The sequence below is a fragment of the Dama dama genome, chromosome 26 (assembly GCF_033118175.1).
Source record: "Dama dama isolate Ldn47 chromosome 26, ASM3311817v1, whole genome shotgun sequence".
NCBI classification, from domain to species: domain Eukaryota; kingdom Metazoa; phylum Chordata; class Mammalia; order Artiodactyla; family Cervidae; genus Dama; species Dama dama.
Window position 1 is genome coordinate 22,988,758 of NC_083706.1, and position 15,852 is coordinate 23,004,609.

Below are 15,852 nucleotides of genomic sequence, written 5' to 3' on the forward strand. Positions count from 1 at the left end.
GGCCAAAGATCTAAACAGACATTTCTCCCTTTGTTTTTTTGAAGAGCTGCACCATACTTAAACCATATTGAAAGTGAAAGTCACTCAGTCATGTCTGACTCTTTGCGACCCCATGGACTATATAGATCATGGAATTCTCCAAGCCAGAATACTGGAGTGGGCAGCCTATCCTTTCTCCAGCAGATCTTACCGACCCAGGAATTGAACTGCGGTCCCATGCATCACAGGCAGATTCTTTGCCAACTGAACTATCAGGGAAGCCCGAGAACCATATTGAACTTATTTAAAATATATATTTATGTACATAAGTTTATTTAATATTTTTATACCTCACAACTTGTTACATGAATAAATTATCGGCCTCATCCAAAATCTACAGAAAATCTTTCCCTCTATTCAAAGAACTAACAGGCAAAAGAAAAAGCCTTTTTAATGGATTTGAAGCCACATTTTTATTTTAGAAGATATTTATCTGTAAATAATATAGAATAACTGAATTTATTTAATAAGTCTTAAATAAATGCTAATCTAAAACTTTCTTCTTGAAGAGGAAAGAGAGAAACATAAAATCCATACCCAGAAACTTTCCTCGTGGTCCAGTATCTAAGACTCCTTGCTCCCAAGTCAGGGGGCCTGAGTTCGGTCCCTGGTCAGGGAACTAGCTCCCACATGCACGAAGCTACATGCTACAACTGAAATATCCCATGTGCTGCAAGTAAGACCCAGCACAGCCAAATAAATAAATTTTTAAAAAAAATTTAAATCCTTATACAAGAAACAACCAATGGCCTTAATGTAGAAGAATTAAATTAAAATGCACATTAACACACAGCTTTTTTCTTTAGTTAGAAATGTGTACTTACTCATTTTATCCCCATTTGCTTAGAGTGGGCAATCTGTGTATCTTTACCTAAAATTGGTTAATAGGTTTGGCCTTTTTAAAACTATGCAGTGCTCTCATTTCAGCTTCAGATTATTTGGTTTGGATGTGGTGGGTGAATTTTTTGTGACAGTAAGCCGGTGCTTATTATGCGTGGGGGACTCTAGTAGAAATACAATATTTTGTGCTAATTGCTAACAGAATGATCTGTAATTTCAGCTGCATGATTTGCCCCTTACATGTGCCCAGCTATAACAATCTGAATTTAGTACTGCATTTGTTAATATTAGACACAAATTTATCCTGACACTTTCATAGGCAAAGCCTTAGAAACATTTAGTCATGTAAAATATAATCATAGTCTTAAAATATTTGCTTTTTGCTCCCATGCATTTCAGGCAGAATCTCATTTTATAACCTTATCTCTATTGCTGAATGGGAGAATGGTTTGGAGAGATTCCTTGGGGATCTTGATTATATGATAGGTGTTATGAGTGGTTACTGCACCCTTATCAAAGAATAATGTTTATGTAATGTGAATATTCCTTGTCTCTATACACACTTCAGACCTTCCCTATCGTACTGAATTAAATGTGGTTTTAATTTGCATCCCATTTCCAGTGTTTGTTGCCAGACATTTCAGACTTTTTGAGGACAAATGAAAGTAGCTTGTGGTGTAAGTTAAATATTTTGTGTCAGGATAAAATTAGCAAACCATTATGTAAAGGGCACATTTCCCCATGTGTTTATCTTATAACTGCATGAACTAGACTTGTACAGAAGCTTTTAAAAAACCCCATAGCTGTCACATTCATAAGTCTTCCTGACCCATTTGGATGTGTGTTAGTATATTACTTGGAGCATGCTGTAAAACTTAGCCTTCGCTTATGGAAATGTGCTTGTACTTTCTTCCCCCAAAAGCAAATACAGAGACCATAAGACATAGTATAATAATAGACCTTTGGACGCAGAGACATAAAATGGAATTATGAGTCCTTGAAAGAGCAATTAAATACATTTTCATTTCAACAACTGAAGATGAGGAACCAAAACAGATGGACAGGGGGTAGAATAAATGAGAGAAAAATCCGTATTCATCATGCCTCTTGGCATTCTAGCTCACCAATTTACTCTGCAGTGTTTTACAGTAAATCAGATCTAGTTCTGCATTCCAGCCTCTGATTTATGCTTGTATGAAGTAAAAACTGAAATTACTGAGAAAACTTTTCCCTGGAAGTTTCTGGAACCATCAATGAGGAGCCTCAAGCTCCTCAATACAATTATCAATGAGCTGACTCAATTCCTCTTAGAAATGGGTAGGTTATAAATTCTAAAGAAGTTAGAGAAAGAACTAGCAATGTATTCTGAAGAAGACCCTACCCTAAAAAGCATAATGAGATGTCATATTATCAAGTATCTTTCAAGATCTTGAAAGCGAAAAAGAGCACACTGCTTGCTTCTATCCTGAGAACATCTGCCCAAAATACATGTTCACTAGAGGTTGAATGGAACTTTCAAAATGGTGATAACTCTGTGATCTTCTCCAAAATATTTTTTGCTCTCCTTTCACAAAGATAGTAGTAAACAAATATTTGTTGACTACTTACTATGTGCAAGACACTTTCTTAGGCACCGTGACCAAAGCTGACTAAGGTCCCTTCTCTGGTGATAAAGAAACAATATATAAATGCCTAAAATGAAAAGATAGCTTATACATGCATGCGTGTTAAGATAACAAGACAAAGGGAATACAATAGTGATGTGTGAGGACAGTAATTTCAGTCATCAGGGCCGACTCCTCCGAGGAAGTAACACTTGAGCCCTGGCCCTGGTTCTCCAGGAGTCACACAGCTGAATATGAAGGAAGAAGTGTTCTTGGCAGAGGAGACAGCAAGTCAAATGACCTCTTTCTTCCAAACCCTATCTCCCTTAAGGATAGAGAATCTGTGAAGTTTGTCGTCTGACCCAGTGGTTCTAAACTCTGCTATCTGATAGAATCATCTGGTATCTTTTAAATGTACTGATGCCTGGGCCTTACCTCAAGCCCATCAAATCAGAGTCTCTGGAGGTGGCTAGGGGAAACACCAGACATCTGTATTTTTGTAAACGGCCATGATTCCAATATGCAGCAAGATGGAAAGCTGCTGACCCACAGCAGTGCATCTCAAACATTAACATGCAGAGATCACTTTCTGAAATGCAGATTCTGATTCACTGGATCTGGGATGGGGCCCAGTATCCTAATAAGCTCCCGGGTGATGTGACTGCTGCTGATATTGTAGTTATCCAAAGTGTGGTGCCCAGACCAAAGAATTAATATTTACCTGGGAGCTTGTTAGAAAAGCACATGCTCAATCAGAGAATCAGAAACCAGACCATTCAATCACCTCTCAAATCAGAAATGCTAAGGGTATGGCCCAGCCTTCTGTGGTTTAAGAAAGCCCATCAGATGCCTCTGAAACCCATTCAAGTTGGAGGACTAAATTGGGTCTTGGTGTTTAGACAGAGTCAATTTGGTGCCTAACTGTGTTCCAGGTTGCATGTTCCATGACTGTTTCATGTTGACAGGTCTGTTGAAACTTCTCAAGCACTTAACATTGAGCCGGGGATTTGAGGCCACAGCCTTCTCTTCCTTTTACTTAGTTGCCATTTTTAAATGCAAATCGTCTCTCCTTCTGGATAGAAGAGAAAGAGATCCAGCTCTAGTTTGTCAGACCTCACTTCTTGCTTCCAAAGCCTCTTTGTTCACTCAGCTTGCAAGGCTCTAGGAGCTGAGAGCACCCCTGCAGGTGACGCTCCCCACTCAGCGGAGTCACCTGCAAGGAGCTGATACATGATAGCCCTGCTGGGGCAGTTCCGTCCCTGTGAAGGGGATATTACTCATATCTAACTGCCATCCTATCAAAAAATCACTCTCTGTACTACTTCTTTGTCTACAAGCATCAGTTAATGGTTTTCTCTCCATTGGGCAGCTCAAGGGAGTTTAGAGAACTAATTGAATCCTTGCCAGTTTGGGGCATGAGGCAAAGCTGCTCCAGATCTCAGTATTTTTTGTGGTATGTATTGTCCTCTCTTTTAACTTGTATGTAGTTTTGATACCTCCATATGCAGAATGTAAGCTAGAAATTGTATCTATATGCTGATCACTTAGGGTGAACAATGTCAGATTCGTGATCTCAGAAGAAGATTTAGTTTCAGGATCAGGCACCAGGCTTGATCACTCAAGATCTTTTGTGTAGACAGAGTTTTATTAAAGTATAAAAAGGGACAGAGAAAGCTTCTGACATAGACATCAGAAGGGGGCCGGAGAATGCTCCACTTGCTAGTCTTAGCAAGAGAGCTATATGCTTTTTCAGTTGGTTATTACAGTAAATCAAAAGAATGTCTCAGGATTGTAAGGGTCTTACCAGACCCACTCCAACAATATACATTTAAAGATAACAGGATTAGAACTAACAATAGAAAGATCTTCCCAATTTACATTTTAATAGGTGACAGGATTAGTCAGAAGGTTCTGGAGGAGGAAAAACTTGTCCTCAAGCAGGCTACATTCTTGTTAGATAATCACTGGTACAAAGTTCAAGGAAAAACAGATCCTTGAGCAAGATGAGTTGTTTTGTTGTATAATCATCAGCTCTGGACTTAAAGCAAAAAACATTTGTCATTTTCTCCTCAAGATCCCCAGACCCCTTTCTCCTCAGGGACCCTGGACTTCTTATCAACCTACCCAAGAATTGACTCTCTCAATACGTAGATGCATATCATAAATATGTTAGCACATGCTTCTTGGCATGGAGAAGCTATACCTCATTTCTCTGATGGGCAAAGAGTGAAAAAAAAATTTTTGAACTAAAAATCCAAACTGAATAGGTATATTTTATAAAGTCTCCGAAAGAATCAACATATTTTAATTTTAGAAATTGTACTATTTATGAGTTAGTGTGATAGTGGTGAAGAAACCTTTTTTTTCTCTCTGCTACCATCCAGACCCCTTCCACCCCTACCAACTTTGAATAGTCCCTCTTTCTAATCATTGAAAAAATATATACGTAGAACACTAGCACTCTTTGCTACTTCAAGAATAAAGTTTTCCTGACTTTCGGCAGTTATTTTTCCATAAGACAGGGTTAGGTTAATCATCAAAGTAGAAATCTGTGGGACTCCATCTAATCGTGAGTGATAATGCAGTGAGTGACTAAAGAGGAAGAGTTGGCAAATACGTAAGTGAGTAAGTGAATCAGTAAGTAAATAAATAAATTTCATCAGGAGGGGAAAAAAACACAAATTGCCAAGAGAAGAGTTCTTTTGACTTGTTAAAAAAAAAAACTATCAATAGAAGTTAAGCTAAAGAGGCATACAGTTTTTGCATATTTAATACATGAAGCATGTGGAGACCCAATAGCTACAGATTCTCCACGCTCTATCTAAGGGACCAATGTATGCATTTTGAGATTCCAAAGCATATTTTATTCCCAGTTATGGATTTTCTGTACACTGCTCAGGTGGCATTTCTGGGGTATTTATAAATGCTGTATTCCATGTCTTACATCTTTAATACTTAGGCAATGCACTCATTTCCTCTCAAAATCCACTGGCTCCTCTTCTCTGGTTGCTCAGTTTGTATCATCATCCACATCTCAGGTTCTGGGTGACACGCATGTCTGCTCTTTTGTTGTTGGTTTCATCTTTTTTGTACTATCATCCATTCAAAAGTGTTAATTATTTGAGATGAGAAACATCATCTTTCTCAGGATACTTAGCCCATAAAATATTTCATAGCTGAAATCTTTGCACATCTGTCTGGGATGCTTAGCAGAAGTCAATATTCTTTGCCATTTGCCTTTCACAGTTTGTGGAGATGAATGCACCGGCCTTCTTCTCGGTGACTTGGCTCGTCTGGAGCAGATGGCCACGAGCGTCAACCTCACCGGTCCACTGCCTGCTCCGTATAAAATTCTGTATGGTCTTGAAAATATGACTCAGGAACTCAAGGTAGGTTGGAGTAGTAACAGCAAAAGTTGGGATAAAAGATGACAGAAGCTTCCCCAGGGGGAATTGCCCTAATTGGTAAATGCACTTCCCATTGTCCCAAATTAAGGCAGGCCTCTGTTAGGGTAATTCAGAGGCTTTCTAAACCAGTGTTTTTCAGACTTGAGAACTACAATTTACTGATTGCTCTTAAGGGAAAAGAGGCTCATGTACCCCCAGTGTTTGGCCTAAATCAATTTTATTAAGTTTGTTAAATATGTGCAAACATAAAATCAGATATGAACTCCTTATACTTAATAGCTCTATAAAATCAAAACAAATTAATATTTACAAAAGTCTTAAAAACCAATAAAATTCAAATTAAAAACATTAATATAAAGTAACATGATTTTTGCTGAGTGCAAATTGCTACTTACAACAAGAATTTGATACTGACTACTTCCACGCAGGTTCTTTCATTAGCATGTGACATGTGGTAACTCAATTCTGCCTTTCTACAATGTGAACTACAGAACTCCTTGTGAGAGGACCTGAGTTGACATTGACATCATCTGACAAGTTCGCATGATTTCTATGCCCAGCCTGCCCTGTGATCAAACAGGCATGCAGATCTAGGCGCTGGGATCAGGCGGCTGTGTGAATCTCTCAGGTTCCCAGCCTGGGTTCCAGAAATGCTTGCATTCACATTTAAGTTTCCTATCAAAATGAAAACACAAGGTGAAAATTTTGTACTGGAGAATGAGGAGACATTTGAAAGTACTTCAACAAGAACTATTTTTGTTGCAGGGGAAACTCCATTCTAAGACACTGTTACAGCTTTCAGCAGTAAATGGGATAAGGCAGAAATGTTAAGGAAATTGAGGTTGTTTCATCTAATTAAAAAAAAAAAAAGATGAAAAGTGACAACTTACATACTATCAGTCAATTACCGAATATTTATTGAGAAAGTCTGGAATGCCCAGTATTGTACTTGGTTCTCTGAGGGTTTCACAACCCCTAATGCATGCAATCACTACCTTTAGGAAGGTTAGGGTCTATATGGTTTAAAGAAATAATTAAACAATTAGCAAAACTATATAATTACCACAAACTTTATAGGCATTTGACATACAATAGCATTCAAGATCAGAGAAATAGATAAGATCCAGAGTAAGCAGGGAATACATCATTAATGAAAGTGTAATTTGTGTTAGAACTGGAAAGATAGAAACAATTTCAACAGGCAGAGAATTATTGGTAAGACTGGAGGAGAAAGTCTAAGATGTATTCATTAGGCACTGGCAGACACTCTTCTAGGAAATACATTCTTTAATTCAGACCACAGCTTTTAAAGTAAGTATTATTATCCCTATTTACGTGTATTGATATAGCATGTATTGATAGTATAGGTATCATGTATTGATGAGTATATCTGTGCTAGGCAATTGACTAAAGTCTTACATGAATTATCACACATAGACTGCTAAAAATCCGAGAAGTAGGAAAGGAGTAATGTGTCATCTACATTTTTCTCACATAGGTAGGGACACTGCATCATAGAGAAGTTTCAAGTGTGACGAAAGGTCACGTGGTTGCTAGGTACAGAGCTGGGATTTGAGAAGAGCCCGTGTATCTGTAGGGCCTGAGACAATGACAGCACCTTCACACAGCTCAGAGGGGAAACGGCTCAGTCGTGAGATCTCTTTGAGCCCCGGCCCATCCCTTCATACTCTTGCCCCTGACTCTGTGAGGGCCCTGTGCGCAGAGGCAGAGGTGTGAGTGAGCACCGCCTGTTTGGAGACGTTAGAAGTCAGGTCTGCTAGTGAAAGATAAGGCTGGAGGCTTCAGTGGGGCTGGGTGGTATGAAGGACAATCTGGAAAGCCAGGCAGAGGAATCTGAGTTTACTTTAGAGGTCTAGCATTCAGGAATGCAAAGAGTCCTAATAAAGAAAATGCTGACCAGTTATTATATATGGCAAGAACACAAACACAGAAAATTGAGCTAGAGAAGCAAATGCTTCAGTGGGACATAAAAAAATTTTAAATAATAACTTATGCAATGAGTGAATTTCTGAAGGGCCCTCTGAAAGACATTCCAATCTGTGGACCTCAACCAAGCCAGAGGGTTCAATTTCCTGTTTCCTTATGGCTGAGTGTTGGTCAGAATGATCTGATTTTCCTTAAATTCCAGTCTTTCTTGATTTTGTTTGTGTTCCTGTTCCATTGTTTAGTATCTGGAATCCCATTGTAATATTGTAAATCATTAAGCAAGTTAGATATGCCCTGTGTTAGTTTCCTTTAACTGGAACCATCAGTGCTCCCTGGGTTCCAGTCCCAGACAACCTCGAACATACATGTGATAGAGCAAAGCTGGATTCACTAACTTGATGCCACAAAGGCCACTTCACAGCTTGTGGGGTTTGGGCATGTCTCAGTAACAGGGCATTAAGAATCACTTAGAGTATCGGGGTTTATGCTAAGGAATTGGGGAGCAGTTTCAAGGAAGCAGAGGTTTGTATTGGATTGGGTGCTCTTCTTAGGAAGTGGAAGTAATTCTGTAATTAAGTATTCTAATGAATCTTATCTAGAAGGAAGGAAGGAAGAAAAAGAGAAGTTAAAGCTACAGTTAGGAGGCAGTGGTCACTCACAGTAGCCAGAAAATGGGATTCAGGGTATTTTTGTGATCTGCACGGAGACCATGATTTTATCTGCGTTTAGACAAGATTATGGAATGGTCTCAATTTTTGTTTCATTCATCACTGTCACAGAGTGATCCCATCTACTGTTAGTGTTGTGAGATTGATAATGTTCAGTAGGAGAGGAAAATGTACCAGCTGTGAGTACCAGGCCAGCTCCTACAACGCGGACACCATGCAGTGAGTTAGCGCCCAGCCAGGTCTCTTTGTCAGGGCTCCTGTCCTCAAAGAAAGAAGTGATAAACCTGTAAACTGTATCTCTGGTGACTAATGTAGGGGCCTTGAAGATTCAGACACGGTTCGTCTTGACTCTACTTCTTACTGGCTATGCGATCTTGTATACACTTTTAGGTCTCTTCAAGCCACATTTTCTATCTACAAAATGAAGTAACATTTTTATCTCATAGAGCGTTCTAAGAACTAAATGAAACAAATCAAAACAAAAAGCCCTGGCACGCAGCGGTGTCTTAATAAACTGCAGCAGTTTGTGTTGTTTGCCAGCTTATTCTGCACAGTGCATTGTGTGTGTTAATGCCCAGTTGAAATAGTTCCTCTCTTCTTTGAAGGTGAGAAGGCTAAGTTCTTTGTATTTAAAGGAAAAATGTGTTCTGTTAAATGTTCAACCTATGATCACTGCAAGACCATTTACTCAAAGACATATGGAATGAAATCTCTTTCAGCATTTGCTGTCACCTCAGCGGGCCCCAGAGAGGCTCATTCAGTTGGCAGAAGGCAATCTGAACACGCTGGTGACAGAAATGAACGAACTTCTGACCAGGGTAAGTTGGCAAAATCATGCTTCTTCTTAAAGCAGACAGATTATATATAATTAAGGAAAATTACTTCAAATTTCTGAAATGCAAATCTTGTTCTTCCTAAATCCAAATTTGGTGCATGAAATCGATGTATTTTTGACTTGCTACTTCTGCCTCAGATAAAATCTGAGAACCAGTACCACAAGAAAAGATTGGGATACAGACTTGGGAAGTATCAAGGCCAATGGTTAGAAATACCAGAATGAAAATATATTTTGAGAACTCTATCCACTAGCTTCCGTAGATTCTGGATTCCCAAATCCCTGTCTCTGACTACATAAGGAAAAAGATAAGCAAATGAAAATACTTGTAGTCTCTTTGATTTTATCATGGGATATTTGCATTTGTATGTTAATAGAAATACAGTCTAAATCCGTATTGCCCCACGAAAGAGGAAATCTTTATCAAGAAAATCCAAAGCACCTAAGACACTTTTTAGAGTCAGAATGTAAATCCATGTTGTGTTTATCAGACTTTTTAAGATATTGGGAGTTTTAAATTTTCAAAACTGCAAGAAGGTTAAGGTTCTTTTCCCTTGTAGAGAATGAAGAAAACAGCATAAAGTTCGCCATCTTGTGGCCAGAAAAATGCATGAACTGGAAAACGGGCCTTGTATTTAGGGGTCCAGTTTGATTCTCTTCTTTGATTCTCTCTCTTTAAATGACAAAAAATATTGGAGCTAGAAGGTTCTTGCAGATTATCTAGTCCGTTTTTTAAAGAAGAAATCCCTCAAGCCATACTACCGAAATGACTTAGGAATGGCCGTATAATTCACCAAATTCAAGAACCTCAGGAGGACCTAGTTTACGGATTCCCACAGTTGCAATACTGTTTTCACCTAACCTGCTGCTGGCTTATTAGAATTTCCACAGGGAAATCAAATAGAATTCTCAGCACATGATGCTGAACAATGGCCCTCAGGTTACAAATAGCCTACTAAACACTTTTTCAGGATTTCTCCCCAGTGATGTGGAATGTACAAAATTTCTTGCCAAATGTAGTTAGGTATTAGATTAGTGAGTCCATTTATTTCATATCAGTTTAATATTTTGAAATTTTATGTTTGTTCAGTGAATACACTAAATAAGAACTTTTAAGCGGATAATGCGAAAGTGATCTCAGTTCAACAGGCACACACGAATGTTCCCCACATACAAAGTCCGAGCTAAGTGTTGGCAGGTGACAGATAAAAACGAGGCCCAGTCTGTCTTCAAGGAGCTTGTAGTCTCGTGTGTGTGTGTGTGTGTGTGTGTGTGTGTACATAAGCATTTAAGTGTGTGGAGACAAATGCAAGTAAATACATAATACAGCATGAAATAAAAGAATGTAACTGAGAAGTACAAATAAATAGATTAATTTAATCTTGTTAAGGATTATTAGGGAAAAATTCCATGGAACAGTGGCCTTTCACTCACTGATTGATTTAATTGATCCTTCCTAAGGATTGAATATGTTCTAGATACTATAACAGTTGTACAATCTTTAGATTTTGACAAATGCTTTTGACTTGTCTCCACCTTTATAGTATGGTTTAGAGTACTTTTACGGCTCCAAAAGTCCTCCGTGCTCTGCCTTTCACCTCTCCCTCCTCCTAACCCCTGGCAACCACTGATCTTTTTACTGTCTCTGTGTATCATTTATCATATAGCTAGAATTACACAGTATGTGACCTTTCCCGATTGGCTTCTTTCACTTAGTAACGTACGTTGAAGTTTCATTCATGTCTTTTGGTGTCTTGATAGCTCATTTCTTTTTAGTGGTGAGTAGTGTTCCATTTTCTGGATGTACCAAGTTTATTGATCCATTCACCTACTGAAGGACACCTCGGTTGCTTCTAAGCTTTGGCAGTATTTGAGTAAAGCTGCTATTAGCATCCAAATAAATGTTTTCAATTTATTTGTGTAAAAACCAAAGAATGCAATTGCTCTATCATATGGTAAGAGTATGTTTAGTTTTGCAAGAAATCACCAAACTGTCTTCCAGAGTGGCTGTACCATTTTGCATTTCCCAGCAGCAATGAGTAAGAGTTCCTATTGCCCCACATCCTCAGCTGCACTGGTGTTGTCTGTGTTTTGAATTTTGGCCACTCTAATAGTTGTATGCTGGGAAAGTCTGAGGGCAGGAGAGAAGTGGTTGACAAAGGATGGTTGGATAGCATCACCAACGCAGTGGACATGAGTTAGAGTATATTCCCAGAAACAGTGAAAGACAGGGAAGTCTGGCGAGCCACAGTCCACCAAAGAGTCGGACACTACTTCGCAACTAAACAACAACAGTAGGTGTATAGTAGTATCTCAGTCTTATATTAATTCACAATTCCCTAAGGACAAACAATGTTGAGCACTTTTATATGCTTGCTTGCCATCTGTATAGCTTCTTTGGTGTGATGTCTGTTCAGGTCTTGCTGCGGATTGAATGCATGTATCCTCTCCAAAATTTCTATGTTGAAATTCTAACCGCCGCCCCAAGGCAATGATATTAGGAAGTGAGGCTTTTGGAAGGTAATTAGGTCATTAAGGCAGAGCCCTCATGAAGGGACTTAGTCCCATATAAAAGGGTCCCCAAAGAGACCCTTTGCCCTTCCTGACCATGTAAGCACAAAGTGAAAAGACCCTGCCTATGAACCAGGAAGCGGACCCTCAGCAGACACCAAACTGGCCTGAGATGTTATTTTGCAGCTCTTGATCTCTAGAACTGTGAGAAAACACTCCTGTCATTTACAAGCCACCTAATGTGAGGTGTTTTGTCATAGCAGCAGACTCTACCTTCTGGGGTTCCCTGGAGGTTCAGATGATAACCAGTCTGCTTGCAATGTGGGAGACCCAGGTTCGATCCCTGGGTTGGGAAGATCCCCTAGAGAAGAGAATAGCTACCCACTCCAGTATTCCTGCCTGGAGAATTCCATGGACAGAGGAGCCTGGTGGGCTACAGTCCATGGAGTCGCAAAGAGCTGGACACGACTAAGCGACTAACTCTTCACTTAAATGACTAAGACAAGATTTTTCTAATTTTTTAATCAAGGTTTGTTATCATCATTAAGTGTCCTTTGTGTACTTTGAACAACAGTCTTTTATAAGATAACACTCTGTGACTCACCTTCTCATTTTCTAGACAATATTCATCACAGTGAAATGTTTTTAATTTTAATGAAGCCCAGGTTATCAGTTATTTCTTTGACTGATTGCTTTGGTATTATCTAAAATGTCATCACCATACCTAAAGTTATCTAAATTTTATACTATGTTATCTTGGAGTTTTATAATTTGCATTTTATATTTAGATCTATTATCCAATTTGAGTTAATTCTAATACTATTTTAAAACAAACTTTTTATTTTAAAATAGTTTTAGATTTATAGAAAAGTTATTGCAAAGATAGTACAGAGATTTCCCATATACTCCATACCCAGTTTCCTCTACTGTTATATGTTAGTATGATGTATCTTTCACAACCAGTGAACTAATATTGATTGATTATTATTATTAACTAAAGACTACTTTATTCAGATTTCTTCACGTTTACTTAATGTCTTTGTACATTTCAGGATCCTATCCAGGATACTACATTACATTTAATCATCATGTCATCTTAGACTGTGTCCTCTAGACTGTGACAGTTTCTTAGACTTTTCTGGTTTGTTGATAATTTCGACAGTTTTGACAAGTTCATGTATTTTGTATGATGTCCCTCCATTGAGGTTTGCCTTACATTTTTCTCATGATTAGAATAGAGATATGGGTCTGTGTGGGAAAGACCACAGAGATAATGTATCATTTTATCATGTCATATTAAGAACCCATATAATCAGTATGTCTTATTACTATTGGTATTTATCTTGATCACCTGGCTGAGGTCGTGTTTGCCAGATTTCTCCACTGGAAAGTATTCTTTTTCCCCATTTCCATACTTCAATACCATTTTTATCTACCCATTCTTCAAATTTTGTAACTTGAAAAGCCTAGAAATAAGACTTCTGTAAGTAAATATCTCCATGATGAAGTGAGGATGGGGAAGAAATAAAAGGAAATCCTCACTTATTAATTAACCTTGTCCCCACCAGAAAATCATGGAGAGCTTCAATATTCAAGTCAAAATGATCAATTCTTTCTTTTCCTGTGGTCAAGCTGCACGATAATTAAAAGTTGTATCGATACCCATGGAATCATAACTAGAGGATTAAATGATGTAAATGTCCAATGTGTATGCTGTGTTGTGCTTAACCACTCAGTCGTGTCCAACTCTTTGTGACCCCATGGACTGTAGCCCACCAGGCTCCTCTGTCCATGGGGATTCTCCAGGCAAGAATACTGGAGTGGGTTGCCATGCCCTCTTCCAGGGGATCTTCCCAACAGCTGAATCCACCAATACCTTTATCTCACAGCCGTGAATGATTCAGCTGCTGAGATCAGAATATGAGAAGTACAGGGGCCATGACTTCCTAGTATCTGCGGCTGTGTTAGAGGAGACAGTGCCTTAAACTAAAAGGCATCTTGGAGTTACCTGGTGCTCAGTCTCACCCCCAAATGTGATGTAATCAGTCTGGTGCACAATATAAAGGTGTCTCAGCAGTAAAAGGATCCACCTGTGATGCAGGAGACGCATGTTTGGTTCCTGGGTTGGGAAGAGACCCTGGAGAAGGAAAGGGCAGCCCACTCTAGTATTCCCACCTGGGAAATCCCATAGACGAAGGAGCTGGTGGGTTACTGTCCGTGTGATTTCAGAGTCAGATACGACTTAATGACTAAACAACAATAGTATGAACACCGGGACATTCATGAGCTTCCAGATGACTCTGTTGCCAGTCAAGGTTGAAAACTATTGTCAGCCTAGAGTTATGTGGTGCTTACAGCTCCCTGTCCTATGGAAAGTGCTTCCACTGGTATAGACAATCTTTTTGACAATCCTTCTCTCTGCTTTGTTATCTGACCAGTCGCTTTATGATTAATACACTTTAATTGTTAAAATATCTGGCGAGTCTGATCCTGCATAGCTGGTATGAGCTGCCCTCTCTCCCTCAGGTGCTTATATATTTTGTGCTTATATTTTTCATGATGCGATTAAGTTCTCTAATGGGGGGTGAGGGGGTTAGTCACTAAGTCGTGTCCGACTCTTGTGACCTCCCATGGACTGTAGCCTGCTGGGCTCCTCTGTCCATGGGATGCTTCAGGCAAGAATACTGGAGTGGGTTGCCGTTTCCTTCTCCAGGGGATCTTCCTGACCCAGGAACTGAACCCAGGTCTCCTGCCTTTCAGGCAGATTCTTTACTCACTGAGCTACGGGGGAAGACATTGCTAAAGAAAATAATGTTCCTCCCCAAAATTAATATGTTAAACACTTATTATATATAATGTGCAAATATTATATAAGCAAAATGTTGTATAATTATATATCTTTTAAATGTATTTTAATTTATTATCATTTTATTTTTCCACGTGGAATGTAAGTTGCTTGAATATGGGAATCATATGTAACATATTCATAACATCAGACAGTATGATCATTATGGAATATTGAGGTGCTTTTTGATGATAACTGTGTATGTACCTCTGTTGCTACTGTCCTGACCTCCATCTTTCATTTCACAGCCAAGTTTTTTGAAAGACTTGGAGGAGTTCTGCTTTATTTCCTCACTTCCTAGTCTAGAGTTCCACTCCCAGCTTGCTCCCAAAACTGTTTTGACAAGGTAATCGATGGCAAGCTGGTCACTAAATCCAGTGGAAGCTTTATTTCACTTGAACTTCCTATAGCAATTGCCACTTTGACCCTGTATTCCTTCTTAACACACTCTCCTCTCTCTGCCTTTACCTTAATTCTCAGACATTTCATTCTACCACAGAGCTTTTCTGCATGGGTTTTCTTTTGTTGTTGTTTAGTCTTTAAGTCATGTCCAACTCTGAGACCCCATGGACTGTAGCCTGCCAGGCTCCTCTGTCCAAGTGATTTCCCAGGCAAGAACACTTGGAGTGGGTTGCCATTTCCTTCTCCAGGGGATCTACCCGACCCAGGGATCGAACCTGCTTCTCCTGCTTTGGCAGGCAGGTTCTTTACCTCTAAGCCACCAGGGAAGCTATGTTTTCTTTAACCCTGAACTAAACCTCAGCACATCAAAGTCTATAGTAAGCCTTCTGTGATATTCCAGGTGTGATGGGATTCCTCTTATAATTGTGTTATACCACTGTGCTTTTTCTTCAGTTCATGATTATAAATTTATTTCATGATCATTAAACAAATGACTCTCTACCCCACCAGCTCCAAAAGGTTTAAGTTGCCAACATTTTTTTATTTCTACTATTATATTTAAAAGAGAGAGAGATAACGTATAACAAATCATACTTATTTGGAAGTTTCAAAACTGACACCTGAAATATTTAAGGAGAAATTTCAAATAGAACTGATTTATTTTTCCCCAGGGTCAGTTGACTGTCTCTGTTCTTGGGCACTGTCTGTCCTAGTAGCTTATCCTAGCACTTCACTGACCCTTGGATATACAGAA

General features: G+C 39.0%; 1 protein-coding gene across 1 annotated transcript in view; it reads left to right on the forward strand.

Annotated features, from left to right (window-relative positions):
* LAMA2 (laminin subunit alpha 2) overlaps positions 1-15,852 on the forward strand; it is a 659,970-nt gene that overhangs the window by 491,144 nt on the left and 152,974 nt on the right. The window contains exons 33-34 of the mRNA XM_061130198.1: positions 5,730-5,872; positions 9,225-9,323. Of these exons, the coding sequence (XP_060986181.1) occupies positions 5,730-5,872; positions 9,225-9,323 (242 nt within the window). The remainder of the gene's footprint in view (positions 1-5,729; positions 5,873-9,224; positions 9,324-15,852) is intronic.